This window comes from Tachypleus tridentatus, chromosome 1 (genome assembly GCF_004210375.1).
Source record: "Tachypleus tridentatus isolate NWPU-2018 chromosome 1, ASM421037v1, whole genome shotgun sequence".
Taxonomy (NCBI): Eukaryota; Metazoa; Arthropoda; class Merostomata; order Xiphosura; family Limulidae; genus Tachypleus; species Tachypleus tridentatus.
Window position 1 is genome coordinate 153713119 of NC_134825.1, and position 23660 is coordinate 153736778.

The following is a 23660-nucleotide window of genomic DNA, read 5'->3' on the forward strand; positions in this document are numbered from 1 at the left end:
TTTTTCTTCATTAAAATCATGTTTTTTGTTATGAATATGGAACAGTTGTTTGTTTTGAATTTCGCGCAAAGCTATACGAGGGCTATCTTTGCTAGCCGTTCCTAATTTAGCAGTGTAAGATTAAAGGTAAGGCAGCTAGTCGTCACCACCCACCACCAACTCTTGGGCTACTCTTTATCAATTAATAATGGGATTGATCGTCAGATTATACCGCCACCAGGGCTGAAATGGCGAGAATGTTTGGTGTGACGAGGGATTCGAACTTGCGATCCTCGGATTGCGAGTCGAGTACCTTAACCACCTGGCCATATCGTGCCTATAAGGAACAATTTGGAAGCTCTTCTTTCAAAACAGGCGTACGCATTATAATGAACTAAATTTCTGTATAGTTATTTATGAGGAAGTTGGTTTATCGACAGACGTGTCACTTTATGAAGGAATTAAAAAATAAAAAATACTTGAAGGATATAGCACTTTTCCTTTCAGGATATATGGATTGTTGATGCAATGCCGTTTATATGACGTCACTCTGACGTAAGTGCAGAGAAAACCGCAGTCTTGGAGAAAGAACCAAGATAAAAATAAAAAAAGGTCATTTTATAATCGCCTTAAACTTCAGAATTTTGACCTAGTTGTTGTTATCCATGATACGTGGAATTTATTTGTATTCTAACCAGATGTATCATTCTATTGGTATTTTTTTGATGAATAAACATTTCTACTTATGTCAGCTTATATTTCTCATAGAAACACGGGGTCAGGCCAACTCTTGGTTAGCATTTCATGACGTCAAGGTACTAAAGTTTTATGCTTTTAGCTATGAGCGTGTTATAAAAGAGGCAGTTAATTTCGTTATTCAATACAAAAAGCCAGACAAAGACTTTGTGACGGCGGATGCTGGTGGCTGTCTTCCGTCTTTATGTTTAATAGTTCGAAACTAGGAATGACTATATCTGAACCCCAGGGGTCCCTGAAGTGGTCATTTAACTCGCGATGCATAAGGTTGAAAATTAAGTTTTTAAAGACGGCTGATATGGATATTAAAACTTTAATTGAAATAAAGTACAGAACAATGTTTTGATCTTCTTACGTCATCTTCAGGTTAACAAAAAAACTTGAAAATTACATTTCTTAGGAAAATAAAACATTCGTTCTACTTTTAGCACATTTTTATTACAAGGCGCTAGCATGAGTAAATGCTGAACTTTTAGGATTGTTCGATTGTATAATTCAATATCAAATTGAACGTGGCCCGGCATGGTCAGGTGGTTAAGGCACCCGACTCGTAATCCGAAGGTCGGAGATTCGAATCCCCGTCGCACCAAACATGATCGCCCTTTGAGTCGTGGGGGCGTTATAATGTTACAGTCAATCCCATTATTCGCTAGTAAAAGTTGGCGGTGGGTGGTGATGACTGACTGCCTTCCCTCTAGTCTTACACTGCTAAATTAGAGACGGCTAGCGCAGATAGTCCTCGTGTAGCTTTGCGCGAAATTCAAAACAAACCAAACCAAATTTAACATTGCGCGTTAGGGAAATTTTGTTGGTATACGTTTGTTTGCTGTTGTGGTAAAAATTAGCATAAGAACCATATTATATTGATAATTTATTCACCTATTAATAATATATATTCATCAGTAATATTTTTCGTTAACTGTATATGTAAAATGAGTAACTTTATGAAACAAGCTGGAAACGGAGAAGAAATACTAGTGTAGTTCTAGACGTGATGATTAGAATGATGTACGCCACCTTGTTCCCCCCCCCCCCCCCTTGTGGTCACTAGGTTTATGGTGGACGTTATTGTGTTTGTCGATTTGTTTCTTAGATTTATGGTACATGTCAACATGGTTGTCTAGGTTTACAGCGTATTTCAATATGGGTGTCCATGTGGTCTTCAGATTTATGGTGTGTGCCAACACAGACTGCGTTCTAGTCTGAATATCTTGTGTGTCTCTTCGTGTCATTATCTATATGGTTTTCAGATTGATGGTGTGTGCTAACATAGATTTTGTTTTTCTAGTTTCGAGATTTTATGGAGTCTCCTCGTTTCTTTGTCTATATGGTCTTGAGATTTATGATATACCTTTCCGTATACTTAGGATTCAACAAATATGGAAATGACGAATATATTGCGGGTGGAATGCAATATATTAGTATACATTTTTCTAGTTCTTGAAAATCCCAAGGTACTAAATAAAGAAGGTGTTGTTTTTTTAAGTATATTAGGCCTAATACTGATGTTTTAATACAATTATAAATATTTCGTAACATCCTATTGCATTCGGTAACACTTTATTTCATACTCATGCTAGAAACTGGTGCCAGACATCTTTCTTTTCTAGTAACAGTTTTTACAAGTCTTTAAGTAGCTGTTGTAAGTGTCTAGATTATCTCAGTTAAATATAGGTTGTTTATTGTTTTTCGTTCTTCCAAGCTGTGTTTTCTTACCACAGACACTGTTTCCTATGTAAATATAAGTACTTTATGTCTAAATAAAAAAGTAAAAAAAAACGAGACAGAATGCATAGAAAATGAACGATTGAGAAAGAACAATAATGTGCTTCCTTGTGTGTGTTGTCAATCATTTATGTCAGAATGGCATCCGGTTTAAGTAAAGCCAGTATGCTTTGGTAACTTCTTCTTTTAAGGTATTGTATCTGCGTAAGTAAAACACTAAACTGCGGGGCAAACGAAAAGCCTAAGCGATCTCATTATAGGAAGCTAGTTTCAACTCCGAACTAAAAGATTGTGCTGTAAGTATTCTGCCTTCGATTATTTTATTACAGGAATGACGTCAGCCGCTCGAACTATATGTGAACTGGTTTAGATATTAATCGTTCAAACGTTTTACAGTAACATACATACTGCGCAAATTTTAATATTTCTGGTACGTTGAAACAATATTTTGTACAGATAGGGTGATAAATTAATTATTAAAGCTCTGTATTCATTTCCAGTAATTAAACGAAGTCCTTGCGTATTTGTGTTCATTGAAACGACTCGTAATTTGGAAGGTATAAAATAGTTAGGTTTTATTTAAAAAAACAACTTTTCAAATTTGTTGTCTCTATGATAAAAATATTATTTAAAAAAGTCGTATATATGGTAAGGGCATGGGGTAGGTAATGAAATTTAAATATAATAGCTTTATGTGACTGTCCTGACGAAATGAGAAAAAAAATTAAATGATTTATTGAAGGTTTACATCATATTTGATTATTGTGCAGGCCTGGCATGGCCAAGCTCGTAAGGCGTGCGACTCGTAATCCGAGGGTCGCGGGTTCGCGCCCGCGTCGCGCCAAACATGCTCGCCCTCCCAGCCGTGGGGGCGTATAATGTGACGGTCAATCCCACTATTCGTTGGTAAAAGAGTAGCCCAAGAGTCGGCGGCGGGTGGTGATGACTAGCTGCCTTCCCTCTAGTCTTAAACTGCTAAATTAGGGACGACTAACACAGATAGCCCTCGAGTAGCTTTGTGCGAAATTCCAAAACAAACAAACAAATTATTGTGCAATTCGCCACCGGGCAAGATCCTGGTTTGCCGATGATACCTGGGCCAGTGGGGTGATAATCTGTTTATACTGTCCTAGTGCTACTGAATAATCTACTCTACATCGTGTAGTTAAACTTAGTATTTTATTACTGTTTATTGAAGTTTAAGTGTAAACCATGGCATGTCTGTGAAGAGATATGTAAATAAAAAGCAACAAGACTAGTTTAAACATGCTTTAAAGCATTAGTGAATATAACATAGAACCAACTCGTAAATATGTTAAAACTATTATTTTGGCTGTTATTTTCTACAATAGCCCGAACAACTACAAAAAATGCTACATTCTGGTAGCAGTTTTCACTGCAGTAGCTCAAACTAACGTCTGAAAATGATAAGGATATGTTCTAGATATGACGCTGCTTTCACTACAGTATCTTTAACTAAAATCTAACCGTTTTCTGTACCGTATTAAAATTACTGAAATTTAGTTTCCGAATGTTTTGTTAGGGTAACACTAGTACTATAACGTTAAATGAAGAATACATTTGTTTTGAGTTTTTAACAAATGTAACATACTTAACTGTATAAACTTAAATAATTTAGAAAAAAAACCTAATCTGGTTATCTCTGAAAAAGTTAATGTTTTCTTGTATCAGATTATCTTTAAAAAATGTCGTGTGTTTTAGTTTAGCTATCATTTAGTGTTTTATAATTAGGATTGTTGATGCTCTGGAAAAAAATCAAGTGAATTAGAAATGTTTTCCCACATTTTTCATAATTTGTACCATTTAATATTTAATATCAGAGCTTTGTGAAAATAGCAGTGAATTTTATCACAGATTTTAGGCCAATGCTTCCACTAGCTTACAGCGTTTAAGTTTTCATTCAAACTTGCTGCTTTTAAAGTTGTTTTTTTTATATTTTAATAATTTCTATACATATCTAAGCTGAACGCTCGTACGCACCTTGGAAATTAGTGATAACTGCCTCGTCTCTGGTTGACGTCTCAGTTAGTGAGAACTCTGCAGTGATTCATGTCGGATGTTGCCATTTGTTGTTCAAAACCGTTAGTATATTCCTTTTGTTACTCGTATCTATGCAAGCAACGCACGCTATTATCGATGACATGACGCTTTCGGTTAACATTCTCTCACACGCCTATTGAGTTTATTATCAAGTTTTCTGTGACTCGCTTCTTTTTGATTGAAGTCGAATTTCTGTTAAGTTTCCCTCTATTCGTTGTGGTTGGTTGTTACAGAATCACAAGCGCAACTTGCTTATGTTAGACGAAGAAAGAAAATTAACACTTTATAAAGTTAGATAAACAGGAACAAACGTGATAAAGAAGATAAATACATAATAATAATCTGATCCTTCTGTAAACGGAATATTGCTTATTATTAAGTGCAGAGCTCCATAATGGGCTGCCAGAGCTACGCCTTACGTTCAAACCCCGACATTGACACCGAAGGGATTGAGATAGAACCAATTTTTATTTTACCCAGAGGAATCCATGATTCATAATTAAAGCAAGTTGTATGGTAAGAGATACTTCAGTCTCATTCAGTAAGGACATGCTTGTATCATAGATAGAAATAATGTATTCAATAAAATGTTTTTCAAAAACTACCCTATTCTATTACTCACATACATCATAATTATTACGAGTTTATTTAAGAAATTGGAAGGTTTTTTTCCTTAAATTTTGATTATAAGTAAAAGACGTACTTTTCAAACACCTTCCGTTCATAGTGCTTGTTTGCATTTCTATTAAAATATATTTTTGTGTATTAACCTATAAATATGTACACGACTAGAATAAAATATGCGACTTTTATGACTCATTTAGAAGAAGAAGAGTTAATCTCACGTGTAAGTACACAATAACGTGAGATATATGAACTTAACTCGGCAAATGTCAGCGAACGTGATATATATAAAGTTTACTTGAATGAAAGAAAGCAGCCCTTGAGTGCTTTATAGAGAATTCTGGACAATGTTCTGGCACCTTAGGGTATTCACATGATAACAGCCTTTTGGTGTTTTACGTATGTTTGCACGTTGTACTCAGAACATCACATTGCAATAGCACTAATGCAACATCTCTTACAGTCTCTAAATGTTTTGCAGATGGTTGAATGTACTTGAGTATTCGTGGGCAATAATTAAACAACCATTGCGTCTTTTGCGTATGTTTGCTGCGTTTTATTATGTTATAAAAATATTAAACCAAATAGCCTTAACTGAATGTTTCGTAGATGTTTGCACTAGTAATTTGGGTTTTCACGCAGCAATCAAACAACTTATATTTGTTTTGCTATTTGTTTAAATTCTGTTCTTGGTATATTCATATGATGATAATCAAATAATTTGTGGATATTTTGTAAATGTTTGAACACTGGGCAATAGATGTGCAATACCACTGCAATATGGGAGGTTTAAATATTTTGCTTGTATAACAGTAAAACGAATAAGGATAGAAAAGTAATGACTCGAATACCGGTGTAAAATAAACAAGTTAAAAAACTTGATACATAAAGCGTGTTGTACTACAGTGGCCAGCCGACATTGTAATTCTGGTTTTAAGAGAAAGAATGACAACTTCTTCACTTAATGACGACAAAGTTTTGTCTGTACTACATTTTTAAGCCATGCTAATGTTCTGATGAGGCATTTTACCATCCTAGATTACCTACATCAATGATAATTCTCTTTTCGTATTTTAAAGTGGAGTTTCATTTCAAGTTTATAACTAACTTTTACAAATCTCTGCGTCCTCGTAGGCCATTAGTATATATTCATAGATTTAAACTGTTAAAATCTGGGGTTTGTCTTTTGGTGGACAGAGCACAAATAGCCTATTCTACAGATTTGCGTTACAACAACAACAAAAAACAAACAAACAAATATCTTTGATCCCTTTAGTTTGGGATGAGTCAACCCAAATAAAATGAAAACACCAAATATTTGGTTGAATTGGTACTAACTCGTTTGAATAACCACTGTGTGATATGTGGGTTTAGTCTGAGCTGAGGTTTAAAAGAAACTCTTGACTATCTATTTCCTGCTGACATGGATTTCAACAAAATGCGGAATATTTCTAAGTATAATCTGGCAGTTTTCAGGCACCATAACAGAAACCAAACAGCCATTCAGTATTTTGTAGATGTCTACTTATCTCATTGCTTTTCTTCCATTTATAAAACGAATCTTGTTCCTTGTCTGAATGTATTTGTTTTCTCAAGTGGTTATGACATTCTTGGAATACATGAGCCTCTTAAAAAGTAGAAACGTACGATATCACTTAGAATAAATAGTGTCTAAACACCATATGTAAAAACAAATTCAAGCATAACGTTTGTACATTTTCTTTATTAAAATTACGAAACTGTGATTTTAGTGTTACTTTTGTTTAACCTCGAGTATTTTACCACTATATTTCTATTGGATTACGATAAGTCTGTCTAAGAAGTATGTTTTTCAGGGCGGAAACAATAACAACTAAAAATACAGATAAAATGTTGAAATGTCAGCAAATTAACAATACTTTATAGGTATGCTTTTATCAATGCGAAAAATAGAAAATACAGAATTACAGCGTTAAAAGATCCACACCTTTTCCTGGGGATTTTTTTTAACTACCCAATTATATTTCATCATTTCTTTAATACATGAAGCTTTATTACACCTCATATATACAGGCCTAGTAACAAACGATCTAAAAAATGGATAATATTCTAGTTAATACACTTGTTTATCAAGTCTGTAATTTAATTTTATAATCTTAAACATTAAAAAAATAAATTATTCACTAGAACTAAAATAAGTGAATTTTCAACTGCATAAATATTTTTACATATGCACAATTTATGATCAACTCGTGGACGTATCAACACGTGTATGTTTTTAGAGCGAAAATCCAAAAAAAATATGGAATCGAAGTGTTGAACGTTCAACACAACGAACGCACTTAATGTAATTAGTTTCGATGTAGATTAGTTTAAAACTAACTAAAGCGGTTGCTTTTAGCACTATGTGGCATGTCTATATTATATTGTCTGGTAAATTGTAATACATTTTAACATCCAACACTTAAATCAAATTACTTGGATACTCAAAGTATTCGCTCTGTATTCGTTTTGGAGAAAATTGTTTGAATATAATATTGGTTTTCAATAATGATTCGAAAGGCTGTTTTGTGTTTTTGATATATCTCGGTTCTCTGTTTCTTTTTTAACCTCATGGGCCCAGCATGGCCTGGTGGGTTAAGGCGTGCGACTCGTAATCTGAGGGTTGCGGGTTCGCATCCCCGTCGTACCAAACATGCTCGCCTTTTCAGCCGTGGGGGCGTTATAATGTGACGGTCAGTCCCACTATTTGTTGGTACAAGAGTAGCCCAACAGTTGGCGGTGGGTGGTGATGACTAGTTGCTTTCCCTCTAGTCTTACACTGCAAAATTAGGGACGGCTAGCGCAGATAGCCCTCGAGGAGTGTTGTCAACTAACACTCAATTATAACTTCAAGCTATACCTTTAGCCCTATTGGTGTGAAGTTGGAATACCGTAATTCTTGTAGTTGTTCGTTTAATACTATTGGTCTGTAGGTAAAAATACAACTGGAAGTTTATAACGTTTAAAGGCACTAATATATTCTTTTGTTCAAAAGGATAATTTATTTGGAATACACTAACATTTTTACTAAACTTTTCGTACTATGATGTGAATCGCCTTCAGCGTGTATTCATGTAAATTATGAGCGGAGAATCAATGGTATCGTGTGCTTAAATGGTCTTGACTGTTTAATTTAACTACATTAATCAACGGGTTTTTTTATATTATTGATTGCGTGGATCAAAGTAGTTGTGCTATGTTATACTTTCACATGAAGCTAGTCCGCCAAGAAATATAACTAATGTTTACTTTCTTGATAAAATGAGGGACATACATTGTATATGAAGCAGCAGAGACCCACGAAACATTTGTGATCAAATTAGTATCCTCATTACAACTTTCGTTACTTTAAATACACGTTTTCTAGAATAATGCAGAAGAATTTTAAACACAGAAAGCGAAATATAAAACGTTCATTTGCCTAGGCCTGACACTAGGCTTATTAAGTACGACCTATATTCGATAAAGAGATAACTTGAGTTATCTGTAATTTAAGTACGTTTTTGCTTTAGTTTAGTTATGAGTAAAATTTACTGTAGTTAAAACTGTCAATAAATAAACTTTTAATGTTGTGCTGCGTCCTAACGTTAACGCTTTTCAAAAACTTTGATAAGCCTTTAATATGCTGTTGCACAAAATGTCTATTAAAGTATATTTGCATCCGCTTTTTGTTTACATCCGTTGAAATGTGCGCGATCATGCGCATTTAGGTTAAATGGATTAACATCCTGTAGAGATAATTGTATGGTCTTACAAGTTGACATGGGTCAGTAAAACATTCAAGTATGCACGTTTTAGTTTGGTTTGATCGAGTGTCTAAATGGATTTCGCACTTACATTAATATATGTATATATTTTTACTGGTAAATTGCCTGAAATGAACTTGTTCATGGATGTCATTACAAACGAATAACTTGAGGAAATACTATAAAATCTCCTGTTATCAGTTTGATCGCATTTTGTAAAAGAATCGTTTTTAATATGTAAAACTCGCTTGTTTTTTTTGTAGTTATTATTAAAAACAATTAGGTGTTTTTTAGTTACAACACTTAACAGTTGCTCTTAAAACTGAAGTAGTTCCAGACTTGGAACAACCTGGATAGAAATACCAATGTCTAATTCTGTATGTTCAATAAATAACCGAGTTTTATTAACTTTATTTAAGTAGACATGACAGTGAAAAAAGTAATAAATTATTCTACTATTCTTTTTTGGATAATTACAAGTTAAAACGGGTTTCATTCATTTTTAATCATTCGTATTTGAGTGATTGATTTTGATCGGTCTTACAATAATGGGGAATTATACCTCACGTTTCTTCAGATATTTGTAACTCGTGTATACGGTAATAATTTCACTTTTTTTTTTAACTTCTGAAGAAGTGAATCAGAAACAGTGTAGGTGAGTTGGATATGTAAGAAACTCAAGAGTTTTGGTTTCTTTTTGTAGAAAACACCCAGTAACTATTAGTTGCAAAGTGACATTGCGTGTTCGCAGTAATTGATATTTGCCACGGGATAGTTTATGACAGCAAAAATTTAAATAAGTTTGATGTTGGAGAGAGTTTTTGAAAACATCGACAACAAACAACTACACGAGCATCATAATGTAGGACAAACTGAGGTAACTATAGAGAGTGAGAAGCAAGGTGTTTTCTTTTCTATCGAAAATCAGGTGCTTTTCTTCAACAAGGAAGAATGATGGAAAAATGTGGGAATTCGAACACACCTTAAGCTCAGTAATGGGTGTACCCAGTATTACTTCTTGTTCCCCTGTAAGACAGTATCTGAGAAAAGAATGTATGATAAACAATGTAATATTATGCTCAAACATAGTAAGACTGAACAAAATTATCTGGTGTGATAACATACAAAAGGATTCAGTACGACTATTTTTCAGGTATTGATAACAGACAATGACTGTTTGACAGGTTTTATCTTTATTTGTCAGCTAAGTTGGTTTTGGCCCCACCCAGCTAGTACAGCGGTATGTCTCCGGATTTACAACGCTAAAATCAGGGGTTCGATTCCCCTCGGTGGGCTGAGCAGATAGCCCTTTGTGGCTTTGCTATAAGAAAAACACACATGGTTCTGACAACAGATTACCGGAATTCGACAACATTGTCCTGTCCAATTGCCTTGTTTTATTAGTGGTATTGCTTTTTGTTTTGTTTTCATATGTATATTAAATCAACCACATGAACATTTATGTATGGAGATTATTATATTATTGTACAATTTCCGAGAGATATTATTATATTATTGTACAATTTCCGAGAGATATTATTAAATCATTGTATATATATGTTTGTCAGTAATTTGTAAGTTCGTGTTCTAACAAAATCATGTCTTTGAAAGTCAAAACATTGGAATTGAAAAATCGTCGTATTTGATGATGAATATTGTATGGTGAGGCTACTGCATATCACATTTTTATTCGTGTTTATGGGAAGTTAATTTTTTTATTCAACACTTTTATCTAATATACAATAATATAGCATAGGTTTCTGAGAGAGTGTTTGAGGGAAGAAGGATACTTCTGAAATTTTTGATAATATTCTTAAGAATTTTCGTTTGAAGTGCCCAAATGATGATATGTAATGTAAAACGAGTTTGAAACGATTAAAAATTTTATATTTTGGAAATTTTAAATGAGTCTTTAATGAGTGTAATCGAAGACTTTATGTATATCTGGATGTTTCATTTCAGTTTTGTTAAAGTATGCGTGTAAGATCTGCCCCTGTTCATTACTTCAGTGTATTTATGAGAAAAATGAAACTTTTCGAATTAACTTTAAAACAATCAAAAGTTCTTGTGTTTAAAAATTATAAAGTGTTTTATCAGTTTCTGTGGAACTTTTTTTCCGACTTGGAGTTAAAGAGAAAAAACTAAAACATGAGCAATAGAAAAGTGAAGCATTAAAAATAATTTCGTTTCTTCTTCTACGCAATTTAAAATCAAAGTTTCTGAATGGGAAAAATTGAAATTCTTTATTCAGCTGGGAAAAAACAAACAACTCTTCCAAATGGCACGCAAATTCTACATAAACTATACATTACAAAATGTTTTATAATCAAGGTTTCTTTCGCTTTGTTAGTTTTGGAAACTCAAAAGTGTTATTTCCAGAAAACTGATTGCCGATTACAAGAAATATTTGCTTTTTAGTGAGCCACGTTGCAGGAGTTATACTTTGTAGATCTCGCACGTGCACATATAATATGCTGATCAGATTAAGTAGATACTTACTAACTTGTCGTAGGCCTAAAAAAGTGATTTTTTTATGCATTGTGTTCATCTACAAACATAGTGTTTGCTTACTTTTCATTGTAAATTTTTTTTGAATACAGTGATAGTAGCAATTCTGTTATGTCACAATGCAGTTTATGTATTCAAAATATTAAACAGTGACACTTTAGACTTAAAAAGATAAAGGTCAGGAAGGCTGCTTTACCAGAGGAGAGATAAATTTGAGTTAACAGTCAAAATCAAATAACAGTTACAGAGTTTTGACTGTTTTGTTATTGTACTTAGTTGATCTATTGCGCAACAGATGTCACTAGCTTAATATAATTAGCATTGGACGTGCAATTTAAAAAGAAGATAACATTTATAAACGTAATAGGCTGCACGAGGGAATGCTTTTAAGGACAAGACTGTAGTTTACTGATTAAATCTAATTGAAATTACTAGAATGTTATAGCGAACGAGACGTTATGAAGCAGTTACATTTCAGAAATTTAAATTATAAATTTACGAGATTTTGATGAAACTTTACGTACCTTCCCTCTTCCCCTCTTTTGTACGGTAGATGGCCAGAAGGTTATAATCAAGTTTAGTTGATATTTAACATTTTCCTGTTTAATCAGGGAAACGTTTGAATATTACATATTCTATCAACAAGTATAAATGTTTTGGAAATCTTACGAGCCCCTGTGGCTATAATTTAATTTTTCTTGTTACGGATCATAAATCGTGAAATGAGACATACCGTGCGTGATAGCGAAGAAGGAGTCCTCTAATGAGAAATTTAGAATGGCGAAAATTAGTGACATGGGATTGTACTGTAGGTCCGTGACTAATGACTGATTTGGTGATGAATGTTCAGTGTTTTACTACTGATTAATTTCTCACTCATCATTCACAGAAGATAAAGTTTTAATCGTCATCTTCGACCTTCTTGGAGAAGGGAAGGTTATCTTACAGTTAGTGTTCAGTCACATGCTTGTCTGGAGCAGCTAATTGTTCACAACGTTAACAGTATTGCCTTTAATTTCTGCTGTATGACCGTGGTTTGTGAATTATTTTTTCTATATAAAGGATTTATATCGTGAAATAAATAGTAAATATCAGCAAGTGGTTCATATGGAGAGAATATTGTTAGTTAAGTGGTGGTTTTATAAGCTTTAAGTCCCTCAGTGGCACAGTGGTATAGCTGTGGACTTACAACGCTAGAAATTGGGTTTCGATATCTGTGGTTGGCAGAGCACAAATAGCCCATTGTGTAGCTTTGTGCTTAATTTTAAACAAAAACCATAAACTTTAAACTCATAAGAAAAGAGAGAAAACGTGTGAAATATGTGGGTGATATTTAGCCAAAGATTCGTTTTGGAGTGGCTGATATTTTACTTAGGATTCATCTTAGAGTGAAAAGCTTTTACATTAATCTTGCCACATGATCACTATTATAACTATTTCTGTTGTCGAGTTTAAAGCAATTATACATGTTTTAATGGATACAGAATTATATAGAAAATTCGAAATATTTAAAAATGTTACTGCGAATGAAATAGGAAGGAATAAAAGTAAAAAATAAATAAATCGATTAACTGCGTAGATGCATAGTGCAAGTTGCTGAATAACTCTAACTTCAATATTTTTATTTTATGTTTTACACGAGTTTTCTAATTTGATTTAGAGATTTCATGTTTTAAAGCTCAAAGGAGTCCACTGAAACACATATTGGATCATTCTTCTCATTTTTGCCGTCATAGTAAAACATCCTTGAAAAGACGTCAATATTACTCTGACAAAATTTTAAGAGATTCTTTCAATTTGAGGAGGAATATTTGAGAAGCCTGCCGTTTACTGTATATTCTTTGCGCCGGAAGTTAATTTGCATGTTTGTTTCATGCCAAACCAGCTGCACAGCATGAGTCTATTTGAATTCCTTTGGGGTCTAGAGCCAGCGATGTGCGGACAAAAGATGCTCGTGAGCGGTAATCAATGTTCGTGATTAATAATTACAGTGATTGATTTTCATTATTATTATTTGTACTACTGGATAAGATCTTTGGCTTGCCTGACTTTTTTTTTCTTTGTTAGAAACCGTCACAAATTTCCACTTTCTGTGCACCGTAACAATTGATACCGTGATATATTCCAGAACAGCGGTTCTCAAATATTTGGGGCCTGCGAACCATTGGATTTTTCTTATCCCTATGAACCATGGGAAAACTGGAAATCTATTATACTTTAAACCCTCCCTTCTTAACTTCGCAACTACATAACGATGAATTCACATGATTTCGTGAAATATAATAGTGGTTCATAATAGGGATTGCAAGGATATGTACAAAATCTTAATTTTCCGATAGCTCATTCACTGTTTCTTGACTTAAATGTCCATCATACCACGATGTGTTTAATTTCAACATATTCCATTCAGTCAACAGCTCTTAATATTCGGACTTCACGTGACAATTTGATTTTAAGAGCTTGTTTTTTTACGCCCACCTTTGATCCAAAATAAAATATTTAAACCTGCTCTTTATTTTCAGGAAATAATGCACATCCTTCTTTAACTACGGCTGACATTAGATAATTCTGAGAGTGAATCACCGTATTACAAAAATTAACTGTATTAACTGGAGTCTGGTGTGCCTTTTCCAAATTTTAAATTTGTGTCCTCTCATGTTATCATCCTATCAGTTCCTCCTGATTATATTGTGTATTTCAATAAGACCACCTGTTACCCTTCTTTTCTGAGAGAAGAACAAGTTAAAAGATATTACACTTTTTCTATAATACGGATATTCATTTCTTCTGCAGAATTAACCTAAGAATTAAAATAAAATATTTGTCTGATAAGGAGACCAAAGCTGTACACAATAGATAGAGAAATGATTGCCCAGTATTTATTAATCAATATGTCTACACATACGCGTCGACTTCTTATATCACTTATTTTTTAATATGCCAAGACCTTTTTCAGTCAAACTTCTGATTTGGTTACTGTTCATACTAAATGTGTGATTTACGTCATGATAGTCCACATACATTACCTTGCACTTACTGTAACTAAAGCTCATTTGCCAAACATTTGCCCAGTTTGGGTCAGACACAGCTTAATGGTTTGTATCACATTGTCGCAAAATTGCCACACATAGGGCCCTGGGTGCATTATAAAAGTGACAGTTGGATCCTATTATTTGATTAGAGTAATCTAATTGTCAAGCAGCATACTCTCTTTTCCACTTGTTCAAAATTAGGGACGACTAGCGCAGAAGCCCTTTGTTTATCTCTGCGCGTATTCGAAACAAACCAAATGCACGCGATTGCATATGATTGCTAGAGTAATGAACGTATGGGACAATTATTAAAGTGAGATATCTTGAAATGTGTACAGGGCACGTAAAGATATATAAACTTTGTTTACAAAACTATATTCTCGATTTGTTGGGTTCTTCGTTTACTCGGTAGGTCGCAGCACAGTATTATTGCAATTTTGTACATCAAAACATTTTTGATGCGTATTCTTCTGGCAGCCTGTATAATTTATGTTAATATCTATGTGCAAGTTTAATGCATGTTTTATAGACACCTTCGTGCTTCCTAAATTATAAAATATCTTTAATTATTTTTATGGCGTTACTATTTGTATAAAACGTCAATTTTTTGAAATGTAAGTTTGAACTTATAAGTAACCAAAAAAATTCTTCACAATTATGAAGAGGTAGCATAATAATTAAAATTAGTAAGTTGGTGTTAAAAGTAGCCTATCTCTTTATGAACTTGTATTAATTTAGAAGCCGTAGTCCGAAGTTGTGATCATGGACTGTACCGACCTAGTTCCAGTGAGGTGGACAAGACATATCTTGTGAAGGCTGCACTTTACCTCTTGTTGTCACACGTATTGCAGGGTTTAGGAAACATATCACTTTAATAATAGGCACTGTTCGTTGGTTGAGGGAGCATCAGGAGAGGTTAAAGGACATTTTGGCGTGGCTTTAGCCCCCAAGCAAGCCCCACTCTTATTGCTGCCTATTGTTATGATTAATTTGAAGTTGAGTATCCCTTGATGGAAAGCCACAAACATGTGGATAAGTTTGTTTTGTTTTTTGAATTTCGCACAAAGCTACTCGAGGGCTATCTGTGCTAGCAGTCCCTAATTTAGTAGTGTAAGACTAGAGGGAAGGCAGCTAGTCATCATCACCCACCGCCAACTCTTGGGCTACTCTTTTACCAACGAATAGTGGGATTGATCGTCACATTATAACGCCCCCACGGCTGAAAGGGCAAACATGTTTGGTGCGACGGGGATATGAACCCGCGACCCTCAGATTACGAGTCGCACGCCTTAACATCCACATGTCAGGCCACATGTGGATAAACAAGACTGATGAGTTATTATTACATTTATATTTAAGTCTGAGATTATCGATTTGTTTTTATACTGCTTTTTGCTGGTGGGTTACAGATATTGCATCATTTTGGGAAAACTTAATATTTTGCTTTTTACAACACTCAATTATACAAAAAGTGGCCTGAAATTTGGTGAAATAACTTTTTTTTTAATATAAAATACATAGAGGACCCCAGCGCTAGCAAATGGAATAAACTACAACGTTTATAGCATTTGTGTTTAAATCTTTGCGTTTGTTTCTAATTATCATACACAAAGCTGCATAATGGGATATCTATGCTCAGGTCACCACTGCTATCGAAACCCGGTTTCTAACGTTTAAAGTCCGCAAACATACAACTGTGCTACTGTGAAGCGAAGTTATTTGTGTATGACACACGTATGATTATTAACTTTATGATTAACAAAGTCATCGGCCCACGAGAAATATGGTGCATAAACAGTTTAGAAAAAAAATTGTTTATATAAAGGTGATAGGTCGATTTTGAACCCATCGGTAATTCTTGGCTTAATAGGATTTCTGAAACAGGTTTATTGTTTTTCTTTTAAAAAGGCTGGTAGGCCCACATACCTTCGTAAAACATCCACATAACTAACTCAGTTTACTCTACTCGGTCCTCATCGATTATTCGCGGTTTTAACCCCCCCCCCCCAGATTTTCTCAAAATAATCGTGCCCTTACAATTACAGGCAATAATTTACATGTTTTGGAGAAGCTGTCACTCAGAAATTAATTTTTTGTTGCAAAAGTGCACGTGTTGCATGATATCCAAGGTTTACGTATGCAGGATCTGGTGTGTGTTCAAATCATAAGTCGGCCGTTTCAAGCGTAGCCTTGCCTCTTGCTGCTTTTTGCTGTTAATACAGGAATACAAAATATTGGTAGCTTGGTTAACATTAATTCTATTAGTGATTATACGTATAGTATAGAAAAACACACAGTAAGATTTCTTTAAGGTTTCATTTAACTTCAGTTAGCGTTCGATATTGAACAGCGGGCGTCCTTTAACCCCAGTTGTCTTGGGATGTCATCCTGTTACATATTGTCCAGTTCCCTACACGTGATCGGTATCTTCAGTCTGTTTTAACAAAGGCTGCGAATACACTTTTGTGTCTATAGCAGAAAAAGTGCCGATATGTAGGAGCTATTTACCAATGTTAGCGATTAAAATCAACTGAAACTAAAAGAGGAAAATTTATAGGAGAAACAGTGTAACTGGACTCGTGTAACTCACTAAATTCGGAGAAAGTTTATAATTTAAGACAAGGAACTTAAATATATTGAAAATTTTCATTTGGATTAGACAGTGAGCTAAATGTGAGATACTCTATTGCCTCTATAAGCAATAAGTAGCCCGATGTGGCTTTGCTTTTAGAAAAACACACGCCTCTATCAGCCGCTGTTTCTATTATTTTACTTTCCATGGACGAGCGTGGATAATCGAGACACCAGTGTGTATTTATTTACTTTCACAGTAACGAGTGCATGCTAACGATCACGTGATATCAACAGCCACTTGATAGTGTTGCCTGAACTAACTGCATTTGGTGTCGTATGAGTATAAACATGCGCAGTGATTGGTTGAATTGATAAAGAAGAAAAACAAAATGACGCTAAATACTTTAGGTGTTGTGCAACCGCAGTGCATCACTCTTGAAAAATAAAATTGTTTGTTTGTTTTTTTGAATTTCGCGCTAAGCTAATTTAGCAGTGTAAGACTAAAGGGAAAGCAGGTAGACATCACCAACTCTTGAGTTGCTCTTTTACCAACGAATAGTAAGATTGACCTTTACATTATAACGCCTTCACAACTGAAAGTGCGAGCATGTTTAGTGGGATGGGGATTCGAACCCGCGACCCATCGAGTACGAGTTGAGTGTCTTAATCCCTTAGCATTGTTCTAGACTGGAGTTTTATTCAATACCGTCCTATGCACAAATATAATGTGATAAAATACTAGACACCAGAATGAACTTCTTAGTTGCTATGACGACCTGGCGCCCGATATTTGTCGAAGACTGGCATAATTCATTTAGTTTTATTGCTAATATACGTTTTAGGCTAAAAACATTTATCGCTGGAATAGAAGTTTTCCAAAGTGATTAAAGCGCTTAATGGCGCTCATTAGGCAGCACAATATTTTTCGTAGTATTGCTGTAAACATCACTATTTATTGAAAAGTTAGGAGTTTGTGTGAAAGACTTGAAACCTTTCTTCAGGTAATTTTATATATTTTGTACAGTTTGGGGTTTTGATGAAAAGTAAATGTATATCATTTTATCTACATAAAGAATTGAATTCATTTATGTGATAGTAAAGTATATTTATTTAAATAAAAATATACACGAAGGGTCGTTTTAGACTTTTTAGAATATTAGGTTTGTTCGATCCTCCACGTCCCTATTTTATAGACGAATTAATTTAATTAACACGTTTGCCCTTGAAATGCTTGGTGAGAAGCCTGTCCGCAAGGTACGTGTGGTAGATTTGTTTGTTTTGAATTTCCCTAATTTAGCAGTGTAAGACTAGAGGGAAGGCAGCTAGTCATCACCACCCACCGCCAACTCCTGGGCTGTTTTTTTACCAACGAATAGTGGGGTTGACCGTCATATTATAACGCTCCCACGGCTGAAAGGGCGACCGTGTTTGGTGCGACTCGGATTCGAACCCGCGACCCTCGGATTATGAGCTGAACTCCTTAACCCACCTGACCATGCCGAGCATACGTGTGGTAGAACCGCAGATTTATGGAAAGCAAAAGGTGTTGCAGTGTGTGTCAATAACGTTCTTTTTTTGAATTTTTTTGTTTATTAATACACGTGTATTTGTCCAGTGTTTCAAATGTATTATACAAAACACATTAAATGAAATTTATTGTATTATAAAGGTTTTGTGAAATATTAATATGGGCTTTAAAAAACAACCATAAGAAGTACATTTAACTGAAGGAGATGTCTATTGTTTGCTGTGTTTTTAGTTAGATGGGTTTTAAAATTAAAAATGCAATAAAGTGAAAGCTGTTCTACTTAAAAAACCCAAAAAACTGGTGGACTAGGAGGAAGAAAGCTTGTCAATACTTCGACTACTTCAATTGAATAGTGGTATTTAATAGTCACTTATAAAACAACTCTGCTCCCAACGTGGGGAGCGCGATTTTGCAGCAACGGGATACCAACCATGGAACCTAAGGTTCACATTCTGGCACGCTGACTACCAGATCACGTTGAAAGGATGTTTAAACACGTAATTGGTGTTATATTTCTCTAATACGAAAAGCTGTTTCATAGTTACGTTTACCTATAACAACTATATTGAACACTAAATAATAATACAGAAACAATTGTTGTATATACATGTGTGTGTGTGTGTGTATTTATTTATTTACTAGTAAAATGCTATTTTCGTTAGCTGTATATAGTTGTATATTTTAGGGATCTAAGTTGAATAACTAAAAAATAAACACTCATTTTCATTATTAAGAATTTTCACAAAGTTTCACATTTACAGTAGTCACAATATAATGATAGATATATAAATCAATATTTTTATGCGCCAGAGACGTGTTGGTACTTTTAATTCACTGATTTTAAACACAACTTACCGTTATTTATGTAGGCCATCTACAGATCATTATCAGATTAACGTAAACAGCCATTTTTCTTTCTTTCTAGACAAGGAAAATTTCCCAGAACCTTTAGCGACCAGTTGTTTGCACTTCAGCCACCATAGCTCCAAACGTCAGCCACACTGGAAACCATTTTATTGTGTTTTACTTCAAAAGGATCAGACTTTCACACATTACCCTACAGAAGAGATGAGTGTAAGATTTTGTGTGTGTGTACGTGTCTGTTTGTATATATCGTTATTTATACTGTGTTGGTATTACCTTTAACCATGTAACTTCAGTAATTCATTTTTTGTAAGAACTGTTACTTTTCCTCAAATATACGTATCGTAATTACCTTTAAAGGAAAGTAATCTAATAACTCAGTGTCTTCATCTATATCTTAACTTAATACCTGCAGGGTTTTTTGTTGTTGTTTTTAGCGGGAACGTCATACCACCATAACTTCGAACGAATCCCTCCTAAAGCGGTTATCTAGTAAATTACGAGTTCCGACTCTTCTTTACCCCATTGGCAATATCCAATGTGAGTAGTGCCGATGTACGTGAAAGAGAGTTGAGTTTACTCAAGAAAAAAAACAAGTATTGAAATATTAAGGATAAATGCTTTAAGTGTTATGTAAACTACATATTAAAAATGGATAATTTCATCTGAAACGTACCCACAAACAGCTACACATTTTAGAAGTTGTGGTGTTTATTTTTTGTTATTAAAACTGCGGTGCCGTCTGGCAGCCATGGCCCTGCATGACCAGGTGGTTAAAGCACTCGACTCGTGTTCTGAGGTCGCGCGTTCGAATCCTTGTCGCACTAAACATGTTTGCTCTCTCAGCTGTGGGAGCGTTATAATGTTACGATCAATCCCACTATTCGTTGGTAAAAGAGTAGCCCAAGAGTTGGCAGTGGGTGGTAATGACAAGCTACTTTCCCTCTAGCCTTAAACTGCTAAGTTAGGGACGGCTAGCGCAGATAGCCTTCGTGTAGCTTTGCGCGAAATTCAAAACAAACAAAAAAACGAACCATCTGGCAGCAGAAAAGTTTAAATGATTTAAAAAATACTAATCGTGTATATATTTTAATTTATTCATTTAACATTTATATTCCATATATGACTTGGTACTAGAACAGCACCTGATACAAATGCTTCTCTGTCTTGGCATGGGCTGGTGGCTAGATAGCTCGAATCGCAGTGTGAGGGTCGCAGTCTCAAATCCAAGTCACGTCGAACATGCTCGTCTTTACAGCTGTAGGGACGTTGATAATGTAACGGTCAGTACCACTATTCATTGATAAAGAGTAACAACATTTAGCGGTAGTTCTTGTTGACTAGCTATCTTTGTCCAGTATATGTCTTTAGAATTAGGGACGGCTAATGCAGACAACTCTTGAATAGCTTTGTGAGAACTTGAATAAAATAGACAAGGTTTGATCCTCCAGTAGAGCTCTGTTAAAAGAGTAGCCACAGAGTTGGCGGTGGGTAGTGTTTACCAGCTGTCAACTTATGGACGGCTAGCACAGATAGCTCTCGTGTAGCTTGGTGCGAAATTCGAACGAAACCAAGAATACTTTTCAATGAAGACCACACAAACGTTCAAACTCAACATAATGAAACAATAAGCAAAATTACAGAAGCAACCTAATATACGAGGGCTGTTCAAAAAATACGCGGACTGTTTGAATTGCGCGGCTCCAGTTGGTTCCAGGGGAATCCGCTTGGTGTCGCTAGGTTCGCACAGATTAGCTGATTACGACGCCATTTTCCGATTGCAGATATCTTCATTTGTGTATTAGCTACGCGGTTTTAAGTGAAGTGCGATTTTTTCGTTTGGCGGATTTCGGAATGAATGACCTGAAGGAGCAACGACTCACTGTGAAATTTTGTGTTAAACTTGGAAACTCTGCGGCTGAAACTTTTGCTATGCTTAACACGGCTTACGGTGATGTTGCTATGAAGCGTACGGCATGTTTCAAGTGGCATGAACGTTTTAAGGATGGTCGACAGTCCATTGAAGATGATGAGCGTCCTGGACGTTCTTCCACGTCAATTGACGACCCACACGTCGACAAAATCAACACCCTGGTGCGGGCAAATCGACGTCTGACTGTCAGGGAGCTTGCTGAAGAGTGTGGGATATCAGTTGGATCTTGTTACGAGATTTTGACCGAAAAATTGAAGACGCACCTCGTTGCTGCGAAATTTGTGAGTTTTTGGCCAAACACTCGATCACTGTTCTTCCCCACCCCCCCACTCCTACTCACCTGACCTTGCTCCTTGCGATTTTTTCTTGTTCCCCAAGCTCAAAAGACCCTTGAAAAGAAGAAGATTTGAGACGATTCCCGAGATTAAGGCAAATGCGACGAAGGAGCTGGAGGACATTACAAAAGAAGCGTACCAGGACTGTTTCAACAAGTGGAAACACCGTTGGGATAAGTGTGTGCGTTGGGGAGGAGAGTACTTTGAAGGGGTCCCAGACCTGTAACTTCTAAATAAAGTACATTTTGTTTTATGACGTCAGTCCGCGTATTTTTTTGAACAGCCCTCGTATATATTTTATGAATTCCTAGCACAATACATATCCTAAAACCGTGATGACAGCATCAAACTAATCATTAAGACAGCTATAGAACACATACAGTCATGTGAAAAAAGTTAGAACACCCTATGAAATCCTGTGTAGTTTTGTAACATTTTTGGATATATAGATATACTCTTCACAAAAAGAAACGCAAAAGGCAAAATATGAGACAAATTGTTAACAAGTTTATTCCGGGTAGTTCTGTATGACATGTCTGAAACTTTGCACATTCACTGCTGAACATCCAAAGTCTGCAAAGGCGAAGTCCACGCTCACTAGGTGAAGTTTAACGTCACTCAACGTCAATAACGAGTATGTCCCCCGTGAGCATCAATAACTGCTTGGGATTTCCTGCCCATGGAATCGATGAGATGACGAATCACATCCTGTGGAATGGCTGTCCACTCAGCCTGCAAAGCTGCTGCAAGCTGAGATAGAGTCTGCGATTGAGGTTGTCGCCGTCGCAGACGTCGGTCCAACTCGTCCCAAAGATGTTCGATGGGGTTTAAATCTGGTGATCTGGAGGGCCAGGGAAGAACGTTGATGTTGTGGTGTCTCAAGAAGACAGTGGTGAGTCGGGCTGTGTGAAGACGGGCGTTGTCATGTTGAAAAACGTCGTTGACGTTCACCATGATGGGTTGCTAATGGGGCCTAAGAATCTCGTCGACGGTTGCGTACGGTCTGATCGGAAATCTTTCGCAGCCCTGGTATGGTTGAGGCAATAGACGTCGCAGTGGTGGTCCTATCCCGAAGGTGACGTAACCGGATGTTGCGATCTTGTGCGGGCGTGGTCACACGAGGTCTGCCAGATCGTGGCCGGTCACGAGTTGATCCATGTTGTTGGTGACGATTCCATAGCCTTGTGATGGTGCTTGGGTGGACATTTACAGCTCTGGCAACATCTGATCGAGATTCGCCTGCTTCCAAGCGACCAATGGTGTTGTTGCGTTGTGCTTCAGTCAATCTTGGCGTAACTGTATTGCGTGTCGGCGGCTTAACACTGAGCTATGGAAACCGAGAGCCCGTCACTTTTATAGGGATTTTGCACATGTTGCACTTGCACAACATGCAGATCTCTCAAACAGATTTATTGGACACGCATGCGTTTTGGCGAAAAATCCAATGTTTTCCTCCGTTTTCAAAGTGCACAACTTTTATTGTCATTTTGGTCTGACAATCAGTGCCTTAACACGTGTAACATCACATACTCTGAGCTTGTATTGTAACGTTATTACATATATTTCTCTTTAAAATAACACATGATTAGAAGATCGATACTCAGCATTTTGAATGGGGCTTGCCATATTTAAACCTCAGACATTTAGTTTGGTGTGCTTCTGACTGTTGAAGTGAGAGTGAGCACCATGGTGACAGCAAAAGAGCTATCTGCGGCCATCAGAAAGAAAATTGTAGCAGCTTATGAGTCTGTTATGGTATTTAAAAAGATCCCAAAAGATTTTGAAATCAGCCATTCCACTGTCCAGAAAATAGTCAACAAGTGGAGGGCTTTCAAAACAACTGCCAATATTCCCAGGTCTGGTCGTCCAAGCAAGTTCACCCCGAGAGCAGACCGCAAGATGCTAAAAGAGGTCTCCAAACACCCTAACATGTCATCACGGGACCTACAGCAGGCTCTGGCTACTGTTGATGTG

The 23660-nt window shown here is 35.8% G+C and overlaps 1 protein-coding gene across 6 annotated transcripts in view; it reads left to right on the top strand.

Annotated features, from left to right (window-relative positions):
• Positions 1–23660, top strand: part of LOC143227828 (ras GTPase-activating protein nGAP-like) — a 215607-nt gene that overhangs the window by 23226 nt on the left and 168721 nt on the right. For 3 of the 6 annotated variants that reach the window (XM_076459160.1, XM_076459169.1, XM_076459102.1), the window contains exon 2: positions 19480–19646. In XM_076459160.1, coding sequence (XP_076315275.1) covers positions 19480–19646 — 167 coding nt within the window. Of the gene's footprint in view, positions 1–2599; positions 2757–4582; positions 5038–19479; positions 19647–23660 lie in introns of those variants that run through there. The other 3 variants (XM_076459129.1, XM_076459139.1, XM_076459112.1) reach the window with 3 other exon arrangements.